General features: G+C 38.0%; 1 protein-coding gene across 1 annotated transcript in view; it reads left to right on the forward strand.

Annotated features, from left to right (window-relative positions):
• Positions 1-7,079: 7,079 nt before the first annotated feature.
• Positions 7,080-27,604, forward strand: part of LOC128638977 (uncharacterized) — a 44,655-nt gene continuing 24,130 nt past the window's right edge. Inside the window, exons 1-2 of the mRNA XM_053691119.1 lie at positions 7,080-7,106; positions 7,191-7,325. Coding sequence (XP_053547094.1) covers positions 7,080-7,106; positions 7,191-7,325 — 162 coding nt within the window. The remainder of the gene's footprint in view (positions 7,107-7,190; positions 7,326-27,604) is intronic.

Below are 27,604 nucleotides of genomic sequence, written 5' to 3' on the forward strand. Positions count from 1 at the left end.
ATTACTACTGTTATAGAATGCACACTGTTGCAATTCGCTATTAAAGATCACTGTGTCTGTTAGAAAGCAATATGTATTCCAATATTTTTATACTCCATCGAGTTAGCACTTGTTTCTAAAAGTATCACAATGATAGGCTCGTTTGTATACACTTAATGAGAAAGGGGAGGGCCCCAGAAACTGTTTGGTAGTGGCGGCAATAAAAAGCCGAGTTTTTTATGTTGTTAATATGCCTGATGAAACGGCCAGGAGGGCCGAGAAACGCGTAGCAATATTTTAATCTGTATCTTTTTAAATTTGTGCTTGTGAACTTTGTATAATAAAAGGTTTTAAAACATTTGAACCTGGAGTTTCAATACAAGCACACCACTACCAGACAGCCCAACACACAGGAAAGCCGCCGTATCCAGCAAGGAGCCGGAGAGAGCCAGCTGGTCAGCTCTAAGTACCAGCCCGCTTCCACAAGCACACTGGTGTGCTATGTCAAAGTGTGAGTACCCTGTGCATACAATACTTGGAGCTCATGCAGAATTGTAACGATTGATACACACATTGGTGCGCCTCTCTTCTTTTGTCTCATTACACCTAATCTAAGAGTCCTATGAAAATAAAAAAGTCCCTCCAAAATAAAAAAAATCCTAGCCTACAATAAACTACTAATGGCCCTTAAAATGGCCTTTTGCGGGGCATTGCCCCAAAGAAATCAGCTCTTTTACCTGTAAAAAAATACAAATACCCCCCAACAGTAAAACCCACCACCCACAAAACCAACCCCCACAAATAAAAACCTAATCTAAAAAACCTAAGCTCACCATTGCCCTGAAAAGAGCATTTGGATGGGCATTGCCCTTAAAAGGGCATTAAGCTCTTTTTCCTTGCCCAAACCTTAATCTAAAATTAAAACCCACCCAATAGACCCTTAAAAAAACCTAACACTAACCCTCAAAGATCCACTTACAGTGAATGGAATAGCCAATAGAATGCAAGCTCAATTCTATTGGCTGATTGGATCAGCCAATAGGATGAAAGCTCAATCCTATTGGCTGATTGCAACAGCCAATAGGATTTTTTCAACCTTAATTCCGATTGGCTTATAGAACTCTATTAGCCAATCGGAATCTAAGGGATGCCATCTTGGATGATGTCATTTAAAGGAACCTTCATTCGGAAGAAGAAGTCGAAAGAAGAGGATGCTCCGCGCCGGATGTCTTGAAGATGGAGCTGCTCCACGCCGGATGGATGAAGATAGAAGATGCCGTCTGGATGAAGACTTCTGCTGGCTTGGATGAAGACTTTGGCCCCCTTGGATGAAGATTTCTGCCAGCTTCGATGAGGAGTTCTGCTGCTTCGTTAAGGATGGATGTCGGGTCTTCAGAAACTGTAAGTGGATCTTCGGGGGTTAGTGTTTTTTTAAGGGTTTATTGGGTGGGTTTTAATTTTAGATTAGGGTTTGGGCAAGGAAAAAGAGCTAAATGACCTTTTCAGGGCAATGCCCATCTAAATGCTCTTTTCAGGGCAATGGGGAGCTTATGTTTTTTAGATTAAGATTTTTTTGGGGGGTTGGTTGTGTGAGTGGTGGGTTGAACTGTTTGGGGGAGTATTTGTATTTTTTTTACAGGTAAAAGAGCTGATTTCTTTGGAATAATGCCCCGCAAAAGGCCCTTTTAAGGACCATTGGTAGATTATTGTAGGCTAGGGTTTTTTTATTTTGGGAGGGCTTTTTTATTTTCATAGGGCTCTTAGATTAGGTATAATTTGTTTAAATATTTGATAATTTATTTTTTTATTTTATGTAATTTTTTTTGTAACTTAGTGTTTGTTATTTTGTGTAACTTAGTTGTTAGTTTTTTGTAACTTTATATTTTTTAATAGTAGATTAAAATTTTTTGAGTAGGGTTAGGTTTTTAAATATGTAATATAGTTAATTTAATTTGTAGTTTAATGTAATTTTAGTTTAACAGTTAGGGTAGATTAATTATTAGTTTAATATAGTTTATTGTAATTTTAGTCTAATAGTTAGGGTAGATTAATTAATAGTTTAATGTAATTTTAGAATAACAGTTAGGGTAGGTTAATTATTAGTTTAATATAGTTTAATTTAAATCTAAAGGTAAGTTTAAATTTATTATAAGATAGGGATTAGTTAATATTTAATGTAAAGTTAAGGGGTTGTTAGGTTTAGGGGTTAACAGGTTAATTTAGTTTATGGCGATGTGGGGGGCTGGCAGTTTAGGGTTTAATAGGTTTAGTAAGTGGAACTGATGTGGGAGGCCAGGGGTTTAGGGGTTAATAACTTTATTTAGTTGCGGTGGGATCTGGTAGTGGTGGGATAGGGGTTAATACTTTTATGTAGGCGGTGTCGGGGCGGCAGATTAGGGGTTAATAAGTATAATGTAGGTGGCAGTGGTGTTGGGGCAGCAGATTAGGGGTTAATAAAATTATGTAGGTGGCGGCAATCTAGGGGCTGTAGATTAGGGGTGTTTAGACTCAGGGTACATTTTAGGGTGTTAGGTGTAAACTTAATTTTTATTAACTATTGATAAATAGACCTCTTAGACACTACTAGTTCATGTGTGTCATATAGATAACATTGTGTGCACTCCCATGGAGTTATTTAAGAGTCAACACTGATTGGCTAAAATGCATGTCTGTCAAAAGTACGAAGATAAGGGGGGCAATCTGTAGAGGCTTAGAATAGAAACAGGTAATCATAGAGGTAAAAAGTGTATTAATATAACAGTGTTGTTTAAGCAAAACTGCGGAATGAGTAATAAGGGATTATCTATCGTTTTAAACAATAAAAATTCTGGTGTAGACTGTGCCATTAACATAATAGTACACTCGCTACTGTGATTGGAAGATTTAAAATTCACCTTTTGCCAAAGCTTCACTCCTACTGCTGCTGTTCCATGTGAGGGTGTCAGTTCCTTTAAAGAACAGTGTATTTCTCTGTGCATTTCATGAGGGTTGCACACCAGGCCTCTGACCTGAACCAAGTGCATTCTTCTTGCTACAGTGATTTTAATATTTCATTCAATGTCACCTATTGTCAAGCCTTACTCCTAATGCTGCTGCTATTGCTCCAATTGAGGGTGTCAGTTCCTTAGAGAACATCATGATGCTGTGTGTATTTCAAGGGGTTGCATGCCAAGCCTCTAAACCTAGGGTTGCCACCTTTTGTCCAGCTGATTCCTGGACACTTTTTTTGTGGTGTGGGTGTGACGTGGGCGTGGTTTGGGTGGGGCTTTGCACGACCTGAATAAAATATAATATTTTAAAATGTATGGTCTGCCATTAAAGAATTGAGTGTTATAACACTGACACACACATTACACACACAAACACTGTCACACACACCCAAACACTCACACACACACAAACACTGTAACACACAAACACATTACACACACACACACACAAACACGGTCACAGTGGAGTACCTTAGAAGCTGCAAAACAGTATTAGGAAGGCTGGGGTGCAGCCATTTATTATTCCCAGCAATAATCTAACCCAGGGACCAAAAAAATAAAAATAAATGCCCAGTCCACATATTTTTCTGTCTCAGCAGAAAGTTTGATGTTAATGACTGGTCTCACATCTGCCTCTTTTGTCCCCCTGAAAGGATGCAAGAAACTGCTTCAACAGCATTATAAAGTCTTCAAAAATTTTGCAAATTCCTACCTTAGTAACAGATGGATTGCTTGGCTGACTTGCTGTCCCTATGCACCTACTGTGCGAACTAGACACGTGCACTCTCTTGGCTGCGTGCGCACACCTAAGAGAACACCCACCGCCACCTCCTCTTAGTTCAGACGGACTAGACAAGACTGCTTGACTGCTGACAAACGGCACGATTCCCCCCCCACACTCTGCTTGACTGCTGACAAATGGCACGATTCCCCACCCCACTCCTCCATGGACTCCATGCTAACATTAAGCAGTTTACCCGGCCATCAGTTAACGTTTTCAGGGTACTCTGCTGTGCTGTGCAGCGGTCCTTGGGTTCAGGAGAGCTGCCGGGACATGAGCAGTTAGTTCTGGGACCCGGGACGTACCACTTCATTCTGGGGCTGTCCCTGTGATACCGGGGCGGGTGACAACCCTATCTAAACCAGAACCTAGTGCATTTAGAAAATTCTCTCTTCTTTCTACAGTGAATTTAATATTTCAATCAATGTAACCTTTTGTCAAAGCCTCACTCCAAATGATGCTGCTGGTGGTCCTCCATCTGAGGGTGCCAGTTCCTTATAGAAATATTAAAATATTAAAACAGGAGGGTGATAAAAGCTGGGCTAATGCAAGAAAATATAAGTTAAAGGGATGGTCTAGTCAAAATGAAACTTTCATGATTCAGATAGAGCATGCAATTTTAAGAAACTTTCTATTTTACTCCTATTATCTGTTTTTCTTAGTTCTCTATGTATCATTATTTGGCAATAATCTAAGCTAAGGAGCCGGACCATTTTTGGTTCAGAATCTGGCTAGCTCTTGCTGATTGGTGGCTACATTTAGACACCAATCAGCAAGCGCTACCCAGGTGCTGAACACAAATTGGGCTTAATCTTACATTCTTCCTTTTTAAAATAGATACCTAGAGAATGAAGAAAAATTGATAAATGGAGTAAATTAGTTGATTAAAATTGCATGCTCTAAATGAATCATGAATGTTTAATTTTGAATAGTCTATCCCTTTAATAAAAATAGAGTATTTATTATTGTCTTCAAAGGATTTATACATATATATCAATTGGACATCTCCCACTCAAACTCAGTTATTCACAAACAATTAAAACAATAGATGAGATAAGCACAAAAGTGTACAATATGTCCTTATTCACTGAAAGCATAACCTATCATGATCACCAAATAAAATTGTTAGCTCCAAATATGCCTGATGTTGTTAGCACACTGTTTACAAAATCCTGCCCTCTGTGAGGGTAATTGCATTCCTTAAGTCTATCACGTGAGTTCAACCAGGGCTGATAGCCCAGAAAACTATAAGTGTATCGCTATATTAAAAACAGAGGCCTCCGATCTCAAGAAATGAGCATTTATACGTACATAAAGTCATACCTAAGATCAGCAAATACCCCTATTAACCCCTCGCTCCATCTGTTCCTCTGGCTCTGACACAATCATGTACTCCTACTGCATCAGCCCCCAGCTGATGGCAGCGCCTCAGGCTGCAGGAACTCTGTATGTTCTTGTAATTCTTTTTTATTAAGGAAACATAGGTACATAGCAAAGTATGAGATACATCAGCATGAGACATAAAATTAACAAATGATCAGAACAAGTAATACAGACAATTGTAAAGTTGATAAAGCAATGATCAGGCATGATATAGAGGCATAGAGATCATATAATCCATAACCAATATCAGCTAAATGATATATTCCTTACAATGTATACCTATGCTTCCCATATTATTTTTTAATATAAACAAACAACAACAAAAGAAACAAAATAAAACATTAGTGCACTGTAACTACTCGTGTTATAAGTAGTACATGTGAGCTCACGTCAAGTCTAGAATTATTTAGCAGGAGAGTAATATCACATAAAATAAAACATTAGTGGGGGGCAGAGCTGGCCGCAGCTAAGATGGCTGCCTGAGTCCAGAGCTCCATACCGGGGGCAGCAGTTAAACATATATCAGGTCAGCCAAAGGGATTACCTATCTCCCAGAAAACTCGGCATGTGCACCGGAGACTAAGCAGCACGCATCAATATAATCCAGGAGGCTCTAGTTACAGACTGCTGGGTCCTCAATCAGACTACGGTGGTGTGGATCAGCGGACGGGCTGCAGCGTGTATGACGCAGCTCAAAATCTAATACTCCATGGCTTCTCAGCTCAGCATAGAGACCTGCATCAGTAATCTCCTTACAAGACTGCTTGTGGTGTGATTCCAGTGGGTCTCTCTCCCTCCTCATACAGGGCTAATCTATATGCCCCTAAACAGGTCTAATTTGTAAAGTGCCACAGTTGCAGAGGAGACTGAATAAAAACGGCTCTACCATTACCACATTCCGGTTTGGGAAACACATGGGCTAATGCTGGGAACTATTATTACTACCTCCATCAGCTACAATAGGTACATATAAGCCCTATATGATTCACTTCTCAAGTGGATATATATTTCCTTCAATATATTAAGGGACTCCATAGTCTTACTTTGCAGCAAGTTCCCATCAGCACTATGGTAATTATAAGCTGCTGCGCTTTGTGTGCCTTCTCACAGTAAATAACAGAAGGTGAAAGTCAACGACCCCAGTGCAACACTGCTCCTTAACACAGCCGTCTTCTCAGCCATCTCTTATGGCCTATAAGAAGAACATTAAAACTGTTAAGGGCCCTCCTGCCCCCTCAGCCAAAGGACAAATAGTCAGCTTCTATTTTAACTCTGTGGAGCAAAAAATGACAGAGCACACTAGCCCCAGCAAAACACCTCCAACACGCGCCACCCCTGCCCAGACTCCTAACTCTCCCAACAAGGAAGATTATACTCAAATACCCACGCACATTTTATCCTCACTAGCCTCTACACAAGACATTGCCAACTGTTAGGTGTTATTTTCAGGGGGGAGTGTCAGTCAGCACTTGGCCTGTATCCTACACCTTCACCTGGAAACTAATGGGTTACTTGATGACGGGATATTCCGAGAACAGGAATCAGACCACACAGCAAGTCAGTCTAAAAGCTGTTCTGTTTATTATAAGATGCACAATACTTTTTAGGCAGTGGTTACAGCATATAGGGTTAAACAATGAAGTGTTCATAACTACATCATCTTACATAGTATTTCTTCAGGAACAAAAGAAGCTCATTAAAATATAATTGGTAAAAAGGAGTGTTAGGGAGTATTTCTACAGAAATATCTAGTTTTAGATAAGAGTAAATCTGAGCCTCATAGCCCAGCACAAATCAAGGCCGTTTGACATCTTATAGAGATAACAGTGCATCCAAGCACATCGTCAGGGTCATTCCCAGGGCCGTTCTAGCTATACAATTCTTACTAACACCAGCATATTTCTCACTACATAATAAGCTGTTATAATAAACAATTCTTAGACAAAATGGATGCCCAAGACAAAATGGCATCAGTAAGGCTAATATATCCTAACACCAACATTGTTAGATCATGCTTAGAGAAGCTTATGGACCTTAAACAAGATGTTCATGCATAGGGCTTCAGGGTTGAGGCCTTAGAGGATAATGGGGATATCACGCGAGTGGAGCCCACGTCAATGCAAGACATGATTTACCAACAATCAGAATTAATCACCTCCCTGCAGGACAAGCTGGAGGATCTGGAGAACAGGGTGAGGAGGAAAAATGTTAGAATCAGAGGTGTGCCAGAATCTGTGCTCCCTAAAGAGTTTCCAGTATACCTTTCCTCCCTGTTAATGCATTTACTGGATAACCCCAACGCCGCAAACATAAAATGGGTCAGAGCACAAAGGGCCTTGCGGCCAAAACCTTCCGATAACGCTCCCCCTAGGGACATTGTAATTAAATTTAAGGACTTTTTAGAGAAAGAAAGCCTCATGGAGGCTTCAAGAAAAAAGCAGCAGGTGAGGTTCAGGGTAGAAATCTTGCAGTTTTATGCTGATCTGGCTACAAGGACACTCCAGAGAAGGAAGGAGCTTTTACCTGTAACCACGCTGCTGAGACATAAGAGGACACCTTATAGTTGGGGCTTCCCATTGCACCTACTTGTCATCCACAACAATAAAAGAATAATCTGCACTAAACCGGCAGAAATACCTTAATTTTGCAAGCTGTTAGACCTAGACCCTCCAGAGGACACAGAAGAGCCCCCTGCATAATCTGGGCTTTCAAAGAGTAAGAGACAAAATACATGGGAACTAGTGCCGCCTAAGAAGCAACACCAACCCTCATCAGACACCTCCGCAAGCATGAATAGATCTCGGGGCTCAAAATCCCCAAGCTCAGCACCTCCCAGAGTCCAACTTAATTGCTGTTCTCTGGATTGTAGAGACTATGGTATACCCATGGAGATCACTGGACTCACGTGACTATACCAGTTGTGCTATGTTTGTTATATTTTGGTTTACTTGAATGCTACTCACATGTCTAGCATTTCACCTTTGAGAGGTCCCAACCGTGAAGTCACTACTGTGACTTTTTATCTGCCTGACCTACAATGAATATGCCCAGGTAAAGCTTATTTCTGCTGCCGCATATGTTCCCCCTATTTCAGATGATTGTCAAATATTTTTTCTCTAATTTTGTTTTTTACTGTTCTTCTGAGAATGTTCCTTGTTTATCTGTTTATCCAGTTTGTTTTACTATGCTTAACTTCAGCAGAAACATCAAATGTTTGGATAGAGACTGGACGTACATGCCCGGGAGACATTTAACATTCCAATTCCCACCCCTCTACCTAAGTGACGTTTTTTCTGTGAATGCTCCTTGTTTATCTGACTACCTAGTTTGTTTTGTTATGCTTAACTTCAGCAGAAACTTTTGGTGTTTTTGATAGAGAACCAGCGTACATGCCCGAGAGACACTTGTCAATCCATTTCCCAACCCTTTCTTCCTGTCCCTCTATAACCCCAAGTATGACTCAGAACCTGCAAATTATTTCACAAAATGTTAAAGGTTTCAATGCCCCCCAGAAATGCTCATTAGCCATGTTAGATTTGCATAAATACCAGGCAGACATCCTATTTTTGCAAGAAACACACTTCAGGAAAAACAGAGAAACTAGATACTTTGGCCCCCAATACATACACCATTTTCCCAGCTCATTCACATAAAAGAAAAGAGGGGTTAGTATCTTGATTAGCAAGCATACTGCATTTCAACACATTCAAACCACTAAAGATAAAGGGGAGGTTCTTGGGACTTTTTGGTTTTTTATATGGCACCCCAGTGACATGTTCCCTTTTTTCATAAACTGTTCCGAAATTTGGTCGATTTTGCCAAAGGTGTAGTTATAATAGGAGGAGATTTTAATTTTCCACTTCAGCCCCAGAAAGACTGCTCTAATCCTAGGTCTTGGGTGTCTCAGAGGAAAGCCAATTTTTTATGGAAACAACTAAGGGACCATAATTTAAACAACACATGTTACTATATTAAGGAGGACAAAAGGGATTACACATTCTTTTCACCACCCACTAAGTCCTATAGTCATCTTTATTACTTCCTTATAAACCAAGCAGGGCTCACATATCTACTAGACTCAGCTATTAAACCTACTGCATGGTCGGACCACTCGGCAATGTTGTTAAAACTTAAATGGCCCAAATCTAGAACTAATAATTATATATGGAAACTACGGCGCCTCCCTACTAAACACCCCCAGATTTAGTGGAAACACTTTCTAAGTCACTTTGCAAATTTTATAACTATAACTCAACCCCAGACGTTAATGACTTTATCATCTGGGAAACACACAAGTGTTACATGAGAGGGGAATTCATAAAACATAAGTTACCAACGGACTGCACGCCAATAATATCTCAAGCTCACTACCCAAATTTCCGACTTAGATCTCTGTCATAAATCGGACCCCTCTAACCTGGTTGTAATGTGCGACTTGCATGCCCTTAGATTTAAATTAAATAAACTGCTAGCCCAAGAGCAGCAAACCATAGCTCAAAAATTCCAACAAAATTAGTTGCAATCTCACTACTCGTGTTATAAGTTGTACATGTGAGCTCATATCAAGTCTAGAATTATTTAGTAGGAGTGTAATATCCCATAAAATAAAACATTAATGCATTCTCACTACTGGTGTTATAAGTTGTACATGTGAGCTCATGTCAAGTCTAGAATTATTTAGTAGGAGTGTAATATCCAATAAAATAAAACATTAGTGCAATCTGACTACTGGTGTTATAAGTTGTACATGTGAGCTCATGTCAAGTCTAGAATTATTTAGTAGGAGTGTAATATCCAATAAAATAAAACATTAGTGCAATCTGACTACTGGTGTTATAAGTTGTACATGTGAGCTCATGTCAAGTCTAGAATTATTTAGTAGGGTGTAATATCAAAAACATTAGTACAGTCTCACTACTGGTGTTATAAGTTGTACATCTGAGCTGATGTCAAGTCTAGAATTATTTAGTAGGAGAGTAATATCCCATAGAATGTATAGGATGGCACTTACTTTATTAAACTGAAAGCTCATCCTGCTTCTTAAATGATAAAGTTCTATTTATTTTTCCATCATTGTAGAGCAATAACTACATTATGTATAATAAAAAATACTTTTTAAATATTAAGAACCGACTAAGACATGTAAAGTGTTTGAAGATAACAACACAGACAATAGCGCAGTCCCACTATAAGATAGCACTAGTAATATATGTAGGCTCACCTAAAACATAGCTCAGACATTTAGAATGCATAAGTTCATGTAGATTTGGTATCTAAAGGTGTACACAACAGGTAGCATCTATTTGCTTATATAGCATGTAGAATAAGTGTGAGAAAGCTGCCCACACAATCATAGGGGTAATGTGTAAATAACACTTGTCTCCCAACATTGCAGCAAGTAAAATAATTGGCTAATGCACTATGCCTCAAATACACATACATTAGAGAAAGATAGCAAGCAGCAATGCTGGGGAATTAGCAGATGGTACCAGTTACTATAAATAATGCCATTCTAGCATATACATATACACTATAGGCAGAATCACCAGAACTTATACAAGGTTCTAAGCTAGCACAAACATGTAATTGATTTTGGAAGAAAACAGGAGTTCAGACTCCAAATAGTTTCAGAGATCAACCATTCAGAATGGAAAGATAGCTCTCATTCAGATTTAAACTCAGAAATAACTTAGATGTGAGTAATACCGAAAGCTGTTACAGACTTGTCAACAAATTTGTGTCAGAGAACTACTCACTACTATTGATGCCCAGGAAATTTATATAACTGGTATAGTTCAATACGAAATGCGTAGCAGTTATATAATGCAGACACCCAGAAATCGAGGCAGTATGAAAGGAGGTCATATTAATTGCACAACATACCATAACTACCTTACGGCTAGATTACGAGTTTTGCGTTATGAAGGGTGCGGTGCTAACTTGCACGTTATTGCCACCGCTCACTTCCCTACAGTGCTGGTATTACAGGTTCATAAAAGCCTGGCGTTAACAGGCAAGAACTGAGCATAGAGCAAAATTGAGCTCCATAGCGCACTCCAATACTAGCGCTGCTGAAAGCTGCGGTGAGCTTTTTTTACGTGCTTGTGCACGATTTACCCATAGACATCAATGGGGAGAGCCAGCTGAAAAAAAGTCTAACACCTGCAAAAAAGCAGTGTTAAGCTCCGTAACGCAGCCCCATTGATTCCTATGGGGAAACAAAATTTATGTTTTCACCTAACACCCTAACATGAACCCCGAGTCTAAACACCCCTAATCTTAAACTGATTCACCCCTAATCTGCCACCCCCAACATCACCGACACCTACATTATACTTATTAACCCCTAATCTGCCACTCCGGACATCACTGCCACTATAATAAATATATTAACCCCTAAACCGCCGCACTCTTGCATCACAAACGCTGGTTACATATTATTAACCCCTAATCTGCCGTCCCTAACATTTATTTTTATTTCACAGGCAAGTTTGTATTTATTTTAACTAGGTAGACTAGTTAGTAAATAGTTATTAACTATTTACTAGCTACCTAGCTAAAATAAATACAAATTTACCTGTGAAATAAAACCTAACCTGTCTTACACTAACACCTAACCTTACACTACAATTAAATTAATTACATACACAATACAATTAACTAAATTACAAAAAAACCCCACTAAATTACACAAAATAAAAAAGAAATGATAGCTACAATGTAACTATTAGTTATATTGCAGCTATCTTAGGGTTTATTTTACAGGTAAGCATTTAGTTTTAAATAGGAATTATTTAGTTATTAATAGTAGGTTTTATTTAGCTTTATTTTAATTACATTAAAGTTAGTGGGTGTTAGGGTTAGGGTTAGACTTAGGTTTAGATGTTAATAAATGTAGTATAGTGGCGACTACGTTGGGGGCGCCAGATTAGGGGTTAATAAATGTAGGTAGGTGGCGGTGATGTTAGGGGTGGCAGATTAGGGGTTAATAATATTTAGCTAGTGTTTGCGATGCAGGAGTATGGCGGTTTAGGGGTTAATATGTTTATTATAGTGGCGGCAATGTCCGGAGCAGCAAATTAGGGTTAATAATTTTATTTTAGTGTTTGTGATGTGGGAGGGCCTCGGTTTAGGGGTTAATAGGTAGTTTATGGGTGTTAATGTACTTTTTAACACTTTAGTTATGAGTTTTATGGTACAGCTTTGTAGCGTAAAACTCATAACTACTGACTTTAGATTGCGTTACAAATCTTGTCAGTATGGGCTGTACTGCTAACTTTTTGGCCTCCCAGGCAGACTCGTAATACGGGCGCTATGGAAGTCCCATTGAAAAAGGACTTTTTCAAATGTGCGTTAGTTAATTTGCATTACGGCCAAAAAAGTGTGCAGTACAGCTTTTTTGACACGACTCGAAATAGCAGCGGTAGTGAAAAGCAGCGTTATGACTCATAACGCTGCTTTTTCACTCATAACACAAAACTTGAAATCTAGCCATTAATTAGTACCCTACAACAGCTTAGAGCAAGTATTAACTCAGTGATGCCAATGCAATACTTGCAGTAGAGAATGTAGAAGCACTAATCAGATACACATGTGAGACTAAGGAAAATGTAAGTTATGATCAGTCAATTCCACTGCATTCTGAGACTGCCAGAAAATGCTCTTGCTCTCCTGTAACTTGAGATATTTAGGCAGGGGGAATGCCAGTTTCCACAAGTGGGTCATTGAGAAGATGCCTTTGAGCAATGAGGGTAAGTGTAGATCAGAAGTCTTCTTCATATATCAGTGCTATGTGTCTAACAAAAATCTTGGTTGCATGATAGTCCAGCATGCTGCATGTGCTGTGGAACTCTTAAGATAAGTATTCTACTGGACTGTTAGAAAGTTGTCCTCTAGTGCTAGCTTCACTTCACAGCAAAACTCTACTATCTAGTAAAAAGGATATAGAAGACCTGCAGCTAAAAGTTGGAGCTGCGCCAGAGCATGAGTCAGATTGTGCACCATCCAGATGCATGGCTTCTTAGGAGAATTCAAGCAATGGTGATTGTTGAGATTCGAGTATATCATTGCCTGGGTCAGGAGTAGATGCCAGCAGAAAGGCTGACCACTGAATAGACTGGATCTCTCTATGAAGCATCAGGCAGGAACACTGCCCTCAGCTCCTTCATAATAGAAGACATCTTGTAAAGTAAAAAGTAAACTATTCACTGTGTCACTGGAAAATCTTTAAATGCACTTTCTGGGGGAGACAAGATGGTGTCCTCTCTATCAACTTTAGTTCTCGGATACAACAAATTGTCAAGGGAGGTATGGATGACAATGGATCTTGGCTACGGGTAGGCTTCCAGACATAAGATGTATCGGAGTTTAAGCACTTTGCAGCCATCTTGGTGCGCTATCCACTGGATATTTCTCAGGAACTCTGCATGTTATTGACCGCAGACACTCACTGACTAGGATGAAATACAGATTTTGGAGCAATTCAAGCTCCAATATCAGGCACTTTATGTGGACCAGCATGTAGGATATTATGGAAGTCTTATATCCAAATTGGGGCCCGGGAGGAACACACCTTCTTAGGATGGTGTTGTCTCTCCCACAGTACTTTCCTTTCAATGAGTATCACCTTCCCTCTGGGGCTTTATCAAATCCTTATTGAGCATTGATACTGTGTGTATTTCATGGGGGTTGTGCACCAGGCCACTGACCCGAACCTAGTGCAATTAGAAAAATTAGTCTTTTCACTACAAGGATTTAAAGATTTCAATCAATGTCCCACTCATGCTGCTGCTTCTCTATGACTGCTCTATGTCCTCTGTGGGACAAGACGTTAACATATAATTGCATGAAAATAATATAAATCCATCCAATCTATAGTACAGTCACTGTCCCTTTAACAAAAATATTGCATTGCACTAGTGTAGCACAGAAGATTCTAATTATCTTGATAACAGCAATTTTAGCAATATATATAACAGGAGGCAACCCCTGCTGCATATGACTTTACAGTGTTTTTTTTTAATTACTTACAATTCAACCCCAATTCCAAAAAAGTTGGGACAGTATGGAAAATGCTAAAAAAACAACAAAAAGAGTCATTGGAAAATTTAATTCACCCTGTACTATATTGAAACAATATTATTTATTATTATTTTGTGAATTTAGTGTATTTTTAAAAAATATATACTCATTTCAAATCTGATGACTGCAACTTGTTCCAAAAAAGTTGGGGCAGTCAAATTTTTACCACTGTGTAAAATGATCTTTTCTTTTAATAACACTTTTTAAGTGTTTGGGCATTGAAGACACCAGTTGGTTAAGTTTAGCAAGCAAAATTTACCTCCATTCATCCATTATGCATGTCTTCAGCTGCGCAAATGTACAGGGCCTTTGATGCCTTATTTTGCATTTCATAATGTGCCACACACAATCGAAGGCAGATCAGGACTGCAGGGAGGCCATGCTAGCACCAGCACTCAATGCTTATGCAACCATGTGCTTGTAATCTGGGCAAAATGTTGTTTGGATTTGTCTTGCTGGAAAATGCAGGGATGCCCCTGGAAAAGACTTCATCTGGATGACAGCATATGTTGCTCCAAAATTTATACATATCTTTATGCATTAATGGTGCCCTCACAGATGTGCAAGTTACCCATGCCATGGGCACTGACACACCCCAATACCATGACAGACGCTGGCTTTTGGACCTGACGCTTGCATGGTCCTTTTCCTCTTTGGCCAGGAGAAAATGATGGCTGTTTCATTTAAAAACTATTTGAAATGTTGACTCGTCAGACTACAAAACATGATTCCACTGTGCTACTGCCCATCTCAGATGACACCAAGCCCAGAGAAGTTGGCGGCGATTCTGGACAGTGTTGATGTATGGCTTCTGCTTTGCATAGTAAAGCCTTAACTTGCATCTGACGAAGGTTTACCAAAGTATTTCCGAACCCATGACAGGATATCCATTACACACTCATGACAATTTTTGAGACAGTAACATCTGAGGGATCGGAGATCACATGCATTCAGAAGTGGTTTTCGGCCTTGCCCTATAGGCACCGAGATTTGACTGGATTCGTTGAATCTTTTAATTATATTGTGCACTGTAGAAAAATAAATGCCCAAAATCTTTGGGGAATATTTTTATCAAAGTGCTGGATTATTCACTAATGCATCTGTTGGCAGATTGGCGAGCCTCTTTATATACTTTGATTAAACAATTGCCTCACCTGTTTCACATCACCTTCTTATTTCAACTTGTTACATCGCTATTAGTCCTAAATTGCCCGTGTACCAACTTTTTTCGAACGTGTTGCAGTCATCAGATTTGAAATTAGTGTATATTTAAAAAAATACATTAAATTCAGTAAAACATCAATTAATGTGTTAATCACCTAGATTACAAGTTTTGCGTTAACAGGGGTGCGGTGCTAACAAGCAGTTTATGCTCACCGCTCACTTACAGATAGTGCTGGTATTACAGGTTTTTAGAAATCCGGTGTTAACCGCAAAAAAGTGAGCGAAGAGTAAAATTTTGCTCCACATCTCACCTCAATACCAGCGCTGCTTACGTTAGCGGTGAGCTGGTAAAATGTGCTCGTGCAAGATTTCCCCATAGAAATCAATTGGGGAGAGCCGGCTGAAAAAAAACCTAACACCTAAGCAGCGTTCAACTTCTAACACAGCCCCATTGATTCCTATAGGGAAATAAAAGTTATGTCTACACCTAACACCCTAACATGAACCCCGAGTCTAAACACCCCTAATATTACACTTATTAACCCCTAATCTGCCGTCCCCGACATCGCCGACACCTACATTATATTATTAACCCCTAATCTGCCGCTCCGAACACCGCTGCCACCTACAGCCAATAGAATGCCAGCTCAATCCTATTGGCTGATTGGATCAGCCAATAGGATTGAACTTCAATCCTATTGGCTGATTGCATCAGCCAATAGGATATTTTCTACTGTAATTCCGATTGGCTGATAGCCTTCTATCAGCCAATTGGAATTGAAGGGACGCCATCTTGGATGATATCATTTAAATGAACCTTCATTCAGTCGTTGGACAAAGAAAGAGGATGCTCCGCTTCGGATGTCTTGAAGATGGACCTGCTCCGCGCCGGATGGATGAAGATAGAAGATGCCGTCTGGATGAAGACTTCTGCCCGTCTGGAGGACCACTTCTGCCCGGTTGGGTGAAGATGTCTCCCAGTAAGGTGATCTTCAAGGGGTTAGTGTTAGTTTTTTTAAGGGGGGATTGGGTGGGTTTTTGAGTAAGGTTGGTTGTGTGGGTGGTGGGTTTTAATGTTGGGGGTGTATTTGTACTTTTTTTTAGGTAAAAGCTGATTACTTTGGGGCAATGCCCAGCAAAAGGCCCTTTTAAGGGCTATTTGTAATTTAGTGTAGAGTAGGGCTTTTTTATTTTGGGGGCCTTTTTTATTTTGTTAGGGGGATTAGAGTAGGTGTAATTAGTTTAAAAATCTTGTAATTTCTTTATTATTTTCTGTAATTTACTGGGGTTTTTCCGTACTTTAGATAATTGTATTTAATTGTAATTAATTGTATTTAATTTAGTTAATTTATTTAATTATAGTGTAGTGTTAGGTGTTAGTGTAACTTAGGTTAGGTTTTATTTTACAGGTAAGTTTGTCTTTATTTTAACTAGGTAGTTATTAAATAGTTAATAACTATTTAATAACTATTCTACCTAGTTAAAATAAATACAAAGTTGCCTGTAAAATAAAAATAAACCCTATGCTAGATACAATGTAACTAATAGTTATATTGTAGCTAGCTTAGGGTTTATTTTATAGGTAAGTATTTAGTTTTAAATAGGAATAATGTAGTTAATGATAGTAATTTTATTTAGATTTATTTAAATTATATTTAAGTTAGGGGGGTTAGGGTTAGACTTAGGTTTAGGGGTTAACACATTTAATATAGTGGCAGCGACGTGGTTAATAAATGTAGGTAGGTGTCGGCGATATTAGAGACGGCAGATTAGGGGTTAATAAAATTTAACTAGTGTTTGCGATGCAGGAGTGCTGCGGTTTAGGGGTTAATATATTTATTATATCCGGTTTGGCAGATTAGGGGTTAAAATATATATTTTAGTATTTGCGATGTGGGGGGCCTTGATTTAGGGGTTAATAGGTAGTTTATGGGTGTTAGTGTACTTTTTAGCACTTTAGTTAAGAATTTTATGCTATAGCCTTGTAGTGTAAAACTCTTAACTACTGATTTTTAAATGTGGTACCAGGCTTGACAGTAGATGGTCTACCACTCACTTTTGGTCAGACTTGTAATACCGGTGCTATGCATTTCCCATTGAAAATATAGGATACGCAATTGACGTAAGTGGATTTGCGGTATTTCCGAGTCTGGCCAAAAAAGTGAGCGGTACACCTGTACCTGCAAGACTCATAATACCAGCGGGCATTAAAAAGCAGAGCTGGGACCGGCCAATGCTGCTTTTTAAGCCTAACGCAAGACTCGTAATCTAGCCGAATGTGTTTTCTAGATAGTACAGGGTGAATTGAATTTTCAAATGATTCTTTTTGTTTGCTTTTTTTGCATTTTCCATACTATCCCAATTTTTTCGGAATTGAGGTTGTACTTTTTTAAGATATTTAATTTCATGTTGTCTATATTCACTTCATACATAGCAGAATTTGGTGGTTGTCACTGGCAATACATTGATTTGTTGTAAATGACATTCACATTACCTGCAAAAGTACAAAAAAAATATTATTTGTATGTGACTCATACGGTGTTCTTTGTTTTTTGTTAAATACAATTCAAAATTCTACATGGAATTATATTATATGTTCTACTATTGATAGCATTAATTGAAAGTCATTCTTTTATTTTTTCAAGTTATATAGTCATAGGACTAAAATGTGTTACCTATTTTGTTGCCCATAGAAATTAATGGTGAACAAATATTTGTTAACAAATTAATATATTAACCATTATTCACTCAAAATGAATGAGCAAACAAACAGATCTGAAATGAAATGAATAAGGGATTTGCAGTCTAACATACACATTTTAAACAACAACCATGGTGTTGGATACAATAATAATATACAAAATAATACAGACCGTACTGGCTATATTTTATAAAATGTTCACCAATCCTTTTTAAATTAGACTAAGAATTGTTCATTGGTGTCTTAGAAAAAAGGGGGGCAATGCAGACAGAGGGTGGGAGAGATCATTGAGAGAATTTGTAGCATATTGTAAATAACTGACCAGTCTGATGCTGAAAAATGCAGGAGGGGCTTTGAGAAAACACACTGGTAGGGTAAGTGCTGGATAATCTTAAAATAGAGAATTGTATGCTGAGATAAAGGGCTCCATGAACAAAGTAGTGGAAGCTGCTCTGGAGCCCTTGCAGGGACAATTTGCACATGTGAGCCTGCTTCCCATAATGTAAAAAGCAGTGGTCATTAAACCTCTGTTTCTTACACTCTTCGCCACCTCTTAGGTGATGAAGAGAAATCACCAAGAGCTGGCTCGCTCTCAGTGATTGACAGTCCCTTCTCTGCTGAGGGGTGGCATTACACACTCAGCAGAGTGTGCAATGCTGCATACGGGGCCAGTGGACAAACAGATTATCTGCCTGTATACGGCAAAGGTATGTGGACAGCTTCTCAAGTTTAGAAGTTGCCGCACATCTTTTGATACATACGTGAGACAGTCATATGTCTATCTATCTATCTATCTATCTATCTATCTATCTATCTATCTATCTATAGTTAAAAACAAAAAGAACAATTGTATTGCATATTTCAATGTATTTGACTGGGAAGGGCTTAAAAGAGAATATACAGTGCATATTTATATTTGCCTATATATTTGTATATAAGTATTTATGTATGCCCATACATATTTACACATATAAACACATATACACACATTTACTTCTATAGACATTTATACATACACATATAAAAATATATATATAAAATATAATATATATATATACTATAACCTATCACAGAAGAAGTAGGGGGTTCAGCAAATTAGTTTCAATGTTGCCTATCCCATAGGCTAAACAGAGCCTGCACGTTTGGTTGTGCATTCCGCTTATGGATTATTATTTTCCCACTACCAATATTACAAAATAGGATAAGTTACTTCATACTATAAATATGTTTCAATAGCAACAGGACATTGTCATTTTTGTGACTAATATTACTCCCAGGATAATGTCCAAATAAAATTTACATCAATATTGCAAATATTAATGCTGCACAAGACAAACTTCCTCAAAACTATTTTAATTTTCTATATACAATAATTTCTATTATGCAGAGAGAGCATTTGGTTATGTTTTTTAAATGTTTTTTCTGTTATTTTTGTTGAACATGTTGTAATATTTTCTTGTTTACTCAGAAAAAAAAACCTAAGAAAAAAAAAAGAAAGAAATATCTCACTGATGTGTGTGTTTGTATTTGCACAAATTTTATTATTATATTTTTTAAAGAAAATATGAATTTTCTATCTTTAAAAATAAATAGCTACTGAATTAATTTAGTAGGTAGGGACTGTCATTTACAAATTCATTGTTTCTATCTTGAGTTATCTGAAAGTGGAGTGTAATGAAACTCAAAGGGCCATTATAGAGCATGTCATTATTTTACTAGTGACACTGAAAAGGTTTGCATTTCAGACCCTACCTACAGAAAATTAAGGGGTAGATTTATCAAGCAGCAGATGCTGCAATCTACCCCCGAAGTTCATGTCCACCTGAAACATAAGTTAAGAAGCAGCGGTCGAAAGACCACTGCTCTTTAACTCACCTGCTGAGGTGGCGGACAGCAATCATCCCAATCGGATACGATCAGGATAATTGACACCCCCTGCTAGCGGCTGATTGGCTGTGAAAGTGCAGGGGGCAGCATTGCACAATCATTTCTAGTGAAATGCTTGTGCAATGATAAATGCCGACAGCCTATGCTGTCAGCATTTATCAATGTCGGGCAGACATGATCTGCTACAGGGGATCATGTCCGCCCGAAAGTCCCCCTAAGTGTGGATGGGAGAGGGAGAGAAGGAGAGGGGAATCAGGGTGGGGGGGGGGGGGTCCATAAGTATAGAGGGGGGGAGAGCTACACTACAGAGCTTTTTTTAAAACATTAAAAAAAAAATAGCAGATAGCTGCCAGTACCAAATATGGCATATTGATTATATGCATAGCAGTTAAAATTATTTATTCATTTATTGGTATTATGTGATAAATAGGCATTTTTTTAGAATTCTATAATTTTACCACCGGTTGTTGAGATTGTATTTATTTTTATGGATTCATTGTTTTAAAATGATAACAAATACATTTTGATATATTCCTACCCTGGCTGATGTGTTGCTGTATTTAGCGCATCTTTTGTGGTTTACTAGTATTCATTATTTGGGAAGGTTGTAGAGACCATTTCCTTTTTAAGCTGCTTCTCACATCTGAGAGTGGTTAAGTTTTATTTTGTGTTTTTATTCATAGTACTTTTTGTCTCTACTTTAAATGTAACCCTCTCTCCACTATGGATATATTCTCTATGAGAGACAGCCTTATCTCTAATATTGAGAATACAGATATTACTTCTTTAGAAATAGGAAACTCAGAACAAGACATAAATGAAATATTAGATGATTTAGAGAAAACCCTCATAAAAGAGTTAAAATATAGAATTGAAGTATCATTTATGCATATATATAGTGATAAAAATATCGTACCGAGAGGCCTACGTCTATAACAAGAATGTACATTTGGGAATTACAAAACAAATTCTCAATAGAATGGTATGAAACACTGAAAAAGCATCACTAACGCTAATGGAAATTATAGTGAAATCACATAATAAAACACTAGGGGATTACACACAGAAAGTGAATGAATATAAAAATAAATTGCATACTTACACAGATAATAGCACTTATATTAAAAGACAAAAAGAAGTAATGGACATTTTAAAAGAATTAAAAGATTATATTATAAGTGGTAAACTAAAAAAAGTCAACAGAGATGAATGTGACTACTCAGAAATAGAAGGAAATACTTCTGCACCTACTAAAACACAAGAAATTAACACTAATATATAATTTATAGATAAAAAAAAACACAATAGTTTTTCAAAAGAAAAAGAAATCAGAAAATGCACAAAATAAGGAGAACACCAATAAAGAGTATAACAGTGGTTTCATACCAAATAGAGAACACTACAAACAGAGAGAAGAGAGAGATTCTAAAAAGTATGAAAATAGATCATATGAGGACAATATGAGAAGGGATAATTTGAATAGGTCACATAATGACTATAGACATATGTGTGAGTGTGTCCAGCAAGTATGCTTCTATGTACTATTAATTGTGTTAACACATACTGATATTGTATAGAAAAGAGAAAATAAAAAATAACTTTTATTAATTTAAATTAAAAGATAGAAACTGTTACTGGTGTTATTTCTGCCTACTTTTTACATTAAAAACACATCTCCTTCATGTAATATTATAATTTAGAACCTGTTACTTTGACCAACGGATATCTGCAGGATCTATTATAATTAGGTTCAATATATTTTTGATATCTTTTGACTCTGAATCACTTTCTATATTTATTTAGGGTAATACCCTCTTATCTTGAGAGAGGTAATACCCCTTTAAATTACAAAAAGCAGTTTTGTGCCTTATAGATTCCTTGCTATAGGAGAAACCAATTCTGGAGATGAAATGAGACAAATAATAGACAAATAATAGATATAACTTTCAAAGAAGAGAGAATAGAGAATACCATCACAATGAAAGAGATAATAGGGAATATTATTATAATGATAGAGAGACTATGGCAATCACAATAAATATACATACAGAAGAGATGACAGATATTATGAAGGAAGCAATCGGCTAGATTACGAGTTTTTTTCGGTAATGGTGTGCGGGGCTAATGAGCAGTTTATTCTCACTGCTCACCTACAGACAACACTGGTATTATGGGTTTTTACAAACCCGGCGTTAGCCACAGAAAAGTGAGCAGAGAGCAAAATTTAGCTCCACATCTCACTTCAATGCCAGGGCTGCTTACGGTAGCGGTGAGCTGGCTAAACGTGCTCGTGCACTATTTCCCAATAGGAATCGATGGGGCAGAGCTGGCTGAAAAAAAAACTAACACTCCGGATGAAGAGGATGCTCCGCGTCGGATGGCTTGAAGATGGACCCGCTCCACTCCGGATGGATGAAGATAGAAGATGCCGTCTGGATGAAGACTTCTGCCCGTCTGGAGGACCTCTTCTTCCCAGCTTGAAGACTTCTGCCCATCTGGAGGACCACTTCTGCCCGGCTTCGTTGAGGACTTCGGCCCGGTTGGGTGAAGACTTCTCAAGGTAGGGTGATCTTCAAGGGGTTAGTGTTTTATTAAGGGGGGATTGTGTGGCTTTTAGAGTAGGGTTGGGTGTGTGGGTTGTGGGTTTTAATGTTGGAGGTTTATTGTACTTTTTTTTACAGGTTAAAGAGCTGATGACTTTGGGGCAATGCCCCGCAAAAAGCCCTTTTAAGGGCTATTTGTAATTTAGTATAGGGTAGCGCTTTTTATTATTTTGGGGGGGGGGGCTTTTTATTTTATTAGGGGGATTAGATTAGGTGTAATTAGTTTAACAAACTTGTAATTATTTTATTATTTTCTGTAATTTAGTGGGGGGTTTTTTCATACTTTAGATAATTTTATTTAATTGTATTTAATTGTAGTTAATTTAGGGAATTAATTTAATTATAGTGTAGTGTTAGGTGTAATTGTAACTCAGGTTAGGTTTTATTTTACAGGTAAATTTGTATTTATTTTAACTAGGTAGCTATTAAATAGTTAATAACTATTTAATAACTATTGTACCTAGTTAAAATAAATACAAAGTTGCCTGTAAAATAAAAATAAACTCTGAGATAGCTACAATATAACTATTATATTGTAGCTATCTTATGGTTTATTTTATAAGTATTTACGGCTAGATTTAGAGTTGGGCGGTAGCCGTCAAAACCAGTGTTAGAGGCTCCTAACGCTGGTTTTTACCGCCCTCTGGTATTTGGAGTCAGGCAGGAAAGGGTCTAACGCTCACTTTGCAGCCGCGACTTTTCCATACCGCAGATCCCCCTACGCCATTTGTGTATCCTATCTTTTCAATGGGGTCTTTCTAACGCTGGTATTTAGAGTCGTGGCTGAAGTGAGCGTTAGAAATCTAATGACACAACTCCAGCCGCAGAAAAAAGTCAGTAGTTAAGAGCTTTCTGGGCTAATGCCGGTTTATAAAGCTCTTAACTACTGTGCTCTAAAGTACACTAACACCCATAAACTACCTATGTACCCCTAAACCGAGGTCTCCCCCCATCCTCAGGCTGAAGTCTGGATCCAAGCGGCGGCTGAAGATGATGGCTCCGGAAGAAAGAAGATTGAAGATGCTGCTTCATAGAAGACTTCATCCCGATTATGGACTTCTTCAGCTCCCGCTTGGATCAAGACTTCAGCCCAATGATGGATTTCTTAAGCCGCCGTTTGGATCCAGACTTCAGCCCGAGGATGGACGTCACTCCTCAGCCTCCCGCTTGGGCTTGGATCAAGACATCGGAGGCTCTTCTGGACAGATCGGGACCCGGTGTGGTGAAGACAAGGTAGGGAGATCTTCAGGGGCTTAGTGTTAGGTTTATTTAAGGGGGGTTTGGGTTAGATTAGGGGTATGTGGGTGGTGGGTTGTAATGTTGGGGGGGGGTATTGTATGTTTTTTTTACAGGCAAAAAAGCTGAATTCTTTGGGGCATGCCCCGCAAAGGGCCCTTTTCAGGGCTGGTAAGGTAAAAGAGCTTTTCTATTTTAATTTTAGAATAGGGTAGGGCATTTTATTAGGGGGCTTAGAGTAGGTGTAATTAGTTTAAAATTGTTGTAATATTTTTCTAATGTTTGTAAATATTTTTTTATTTTTTGTAACTTAGTTCTTTTTTATTTTTTGTACTTTAGTTAGTTTATTTAATTGTATTTATTTGTAGGTATTGTATTTAATTAATTTATTGATAGTGTAGTGTTAGGTTTAATTGTAACTTAGGTTAGGATTTATTTTACAGGTAATTTTGTAATTATTTTAACTAGGTAACTATTAAATAGTTATTAACTATTTAATAGCTATTGTACCTGGTTAAAATAAATACAAAGTTGCCTGTAAAATAAATATTAATCCTAAAATAGCTACAATATAATTATTATTTATATTGTAGCTATATTAGGGTTTATTTTACAGGTAAGTATTTAGATTTAAATAGGAATAATTTATTTAAAAAGAGTTCATTTATTTTGTTAGAATAAAATTATATTTAACTTAGGGGGGTGTTAGGGTTAGAATTAGCTTTAGGGGTTAAAAAATGTATTAGAGTAGCGGTGAGCTCCGATCGGCAGATTAGGGGTTAATACTTGAAGTTAGGTGTCGGCGATGTTAGGGAGGGCAGATTAGGGGTTAATACTATTTATTATAGGGTTATTGAGGCGGGAGTGAGGCGGATTAGGGGTTAATAACTTTATTATAATAGCGGCGCAGTCCGGTCGGCAGATTAGGGGTTAATAAGTGTAGGTAGGTAGCGGCGACGTTGGGGGCGGCATATTAGGGGTTAATAAATATAATATAGGGGTCGGCGGTGTTAGGGGCAGCAGATTAGGGGTACATAGCTATAATGTAGCTTGCGGTGGTGTATGGAGCGGCAGATTAGGGGCTAATAATAATATGCAGGGGTCAGCGATAGCGGGGGCGGCAGATTAGGGGTTAATAAGTGTAAGGTTAGGGGTGTTTAGACTCGGGGTTCATGTTAGGGTGTTAGGTGCAGACTTAGGAAGTGTTTCCGCATAGCAAACAATGGGGCTGTGTTAGGAGCTGAACGCTGCTTTTTTGCAGGTGTTAGGTTTTTTTTCAGCTTAAACAGCCCCATTGTTTTCTATGGGGGAATCGTGCACGAGCACTTTTTTGAAGCTGGCCGCGTCCGTAAGCACCGCTGGTATCGAGAGTTGCAGTGGCGTTAAATTATGCTCTACGCTCCTTTTTTGGAGCCTAACGCAGCCATTCTGTGAACTCTAAATACCAGCGGTATTTAAAAGGTGCGGGGGAAAAAAAGCACGCGTAGCTAAAGCACCCCTTTGGCCGCAGAACTCTAAATCTAGCCGTTAGTTTTAAATAGGAATAATTTAGTTAATTGTAGTCATTTTATTTCGATTTATTTAAATTATATTTAAGTTAGGGGGGTGTTAGGGTTAGGGTTAGACTTAGGTTTAGGGGTTAATACATTTAATATAGTGGCAGCGACATTGGGGGCGGCATATTAGGGGTTAATAAATGTAGGTAGGTGGCGGCGATGTTAGGGATGGCAGATTAGGGGTTAATAATATTTAACTAGTGTTTGCGAGGCAGGAGTATGGCGGTTTAGGGGATTAGGGGTTAATATGTTTATTATAGGTGGCGGCAAATTAGGTTTAATAATTTTATTTTAGTGTTTGTGATGTGGGAGGGCCTCGGTTTAGGGGTTAATAGGTAGTTTATGGGTGTTAATGTACTTTTTAACACTTTAGTTATGAGTTTTATGGTACAGCTTTGTAGCGTAAAACTCATAACTACTGACTTTAGATTGCGTTACAAATCTTGTCAGTATGGGCTGTACCGCTCACTTTTTGGCCTCCCAGGCAGACTCGTAATACCGGCGCTATGGAAGTCCCATTGAAAAAGGACTTTTTCAAATGTGCGTTAGTTAATTTGCATTACAGCCAAAAAAGTGTGCAGTACAGCTTTTTTGACACGACTCGAAATAGCAGCGGTAGTGAAAAGCAGCGTTATGACTCATAACGCTGCTTTTTCACTCATAACGCAAAACTCGAAATCTAGCCGTTAATTAGTACCCTACAACAGCTTAGAGCAAGTATTAACTCAGTGATGCCAATGCAATACTTGCAGTAGAGAATGTAGAAGCACTAATCAGTTACACATGTGAGACTAAGGAAAATGTAAGTTAAGGGGTTAATATATTTATTAAAGTGGCGGCGATGTCCGGTTCGGCAGATTAGGGGTTAAAATTATTATTGAAGTGTTTGCAATGTGGGGGGGGGGGGGCCTCGGTTTAGGGGTTAATAGGTAGTTTATGGGTGTTAGTGTACTTTTTAGCACTACTGACTTTCAAATGCGTTAGGGATCTTGGAGGTAGAGGGTGTACCGCTCACTTTGAGGAAGACTCATAATACCGGCATTAGGAAAATCCCATTAAAAATATAGGATACGCAATTGACGTAAGTGGATTTGAAGTATTTTCAAGTCGCAAAAAAAAGTGAGCGGTACACCTGTACCTGCAAGACTCGTAATATCAGCGGGCGTTAAAAAGCAGCGTTGGGACCTCTCAACGCTGCTTTTTAACCCTAACGCAAGACTCGTAATCTATGCGAATAGAAATTATGAAAGAAATAAAAACTGGTATCCCAGACATCAGAGAAATGAAAATAAAAACTTTGAAATTAGTTTAAGTAATAGATTTGAGCCAATTAGAAATGAAGAAGAAAGGGAGAATATAAAAAAACAAGAAGAACCTAAAGGTTAGAAGAACCTAAAGGTAAAGAAGGGACTTCCAAACATTTTTTAGAACAGGAAGGGAGACCAAATATAAAACAAAAAGGGAAAAGAGACAGAGAGGCAAGATCAAGATAGAAAAAAGTGGAATTTTCAATCTGAGCAATATTGAACTAAGCCAAAAACAGGAACAAGTCTTGAACAAAGGACTTTGTTTTGCCCCATCAAAGAAAATAAATAAATTCAAAACCCTTATATATATCAATAAATATATAAGGAAACTCACACTTAAAAGATATTCAATCTTGGAGGTGGAAGGTAGCCGTAAGGAGCAATTTCTACTGTGGGGTAAGATTACCTTTAGCCCCTAAAGGACTGTACAAAGTGAAGAAAGGCAAGTAACATATACCAAAGACATATACTTTTGAAAAGCATTAGGGGCCCCACTAATATAAAGAACGGATATGAGTGGCATGCAACTTGGATGAACTGATAATGCTTGTTTCTATCAAGAATATTAATTGTCTTGGCCTTTTATAAATATTCATTTATTGGTATTATGTGTTAAATAGGCATTTTCTTTAGAATTCTATAATTTTACCACCGGTGGTTGAGATTGTAGGTATATTCCTACCCTGGCCGATGAGTGGTATTTAGCGCATATTTTGTGGTTTACTAGTACCAAAGATGGCAGAAACCTTTGGGAAGAGGAGGGTTAGGGTGCTGCTTGGGAGGGATCAGGGACTGGAGAAAATAATTAAATAAATGCAATGGATTAAATTATTTAAAGAAAAAAAAAACTAAAAAATAAAGGGACAGTCTACTCCAGATTTTTTATTGTTTAAAAAAAATAGATAATCCCCTTATTACCCAAAATATTTGTGTGAC

The sequence above is a fragment of the Bombina bombina genome, chromosome 8, assembly GCF_027579735.1.
Source record: "Bombina bombina isolate aBomBom1 chromosome 8, aBomBom1.pri, whole genome shotgun sequence".
NCBI lineage: Eukaryota > Metazoa > Chordata > Amphibia > Anura > Bombinatoridae > Bombina > Bombina bombina.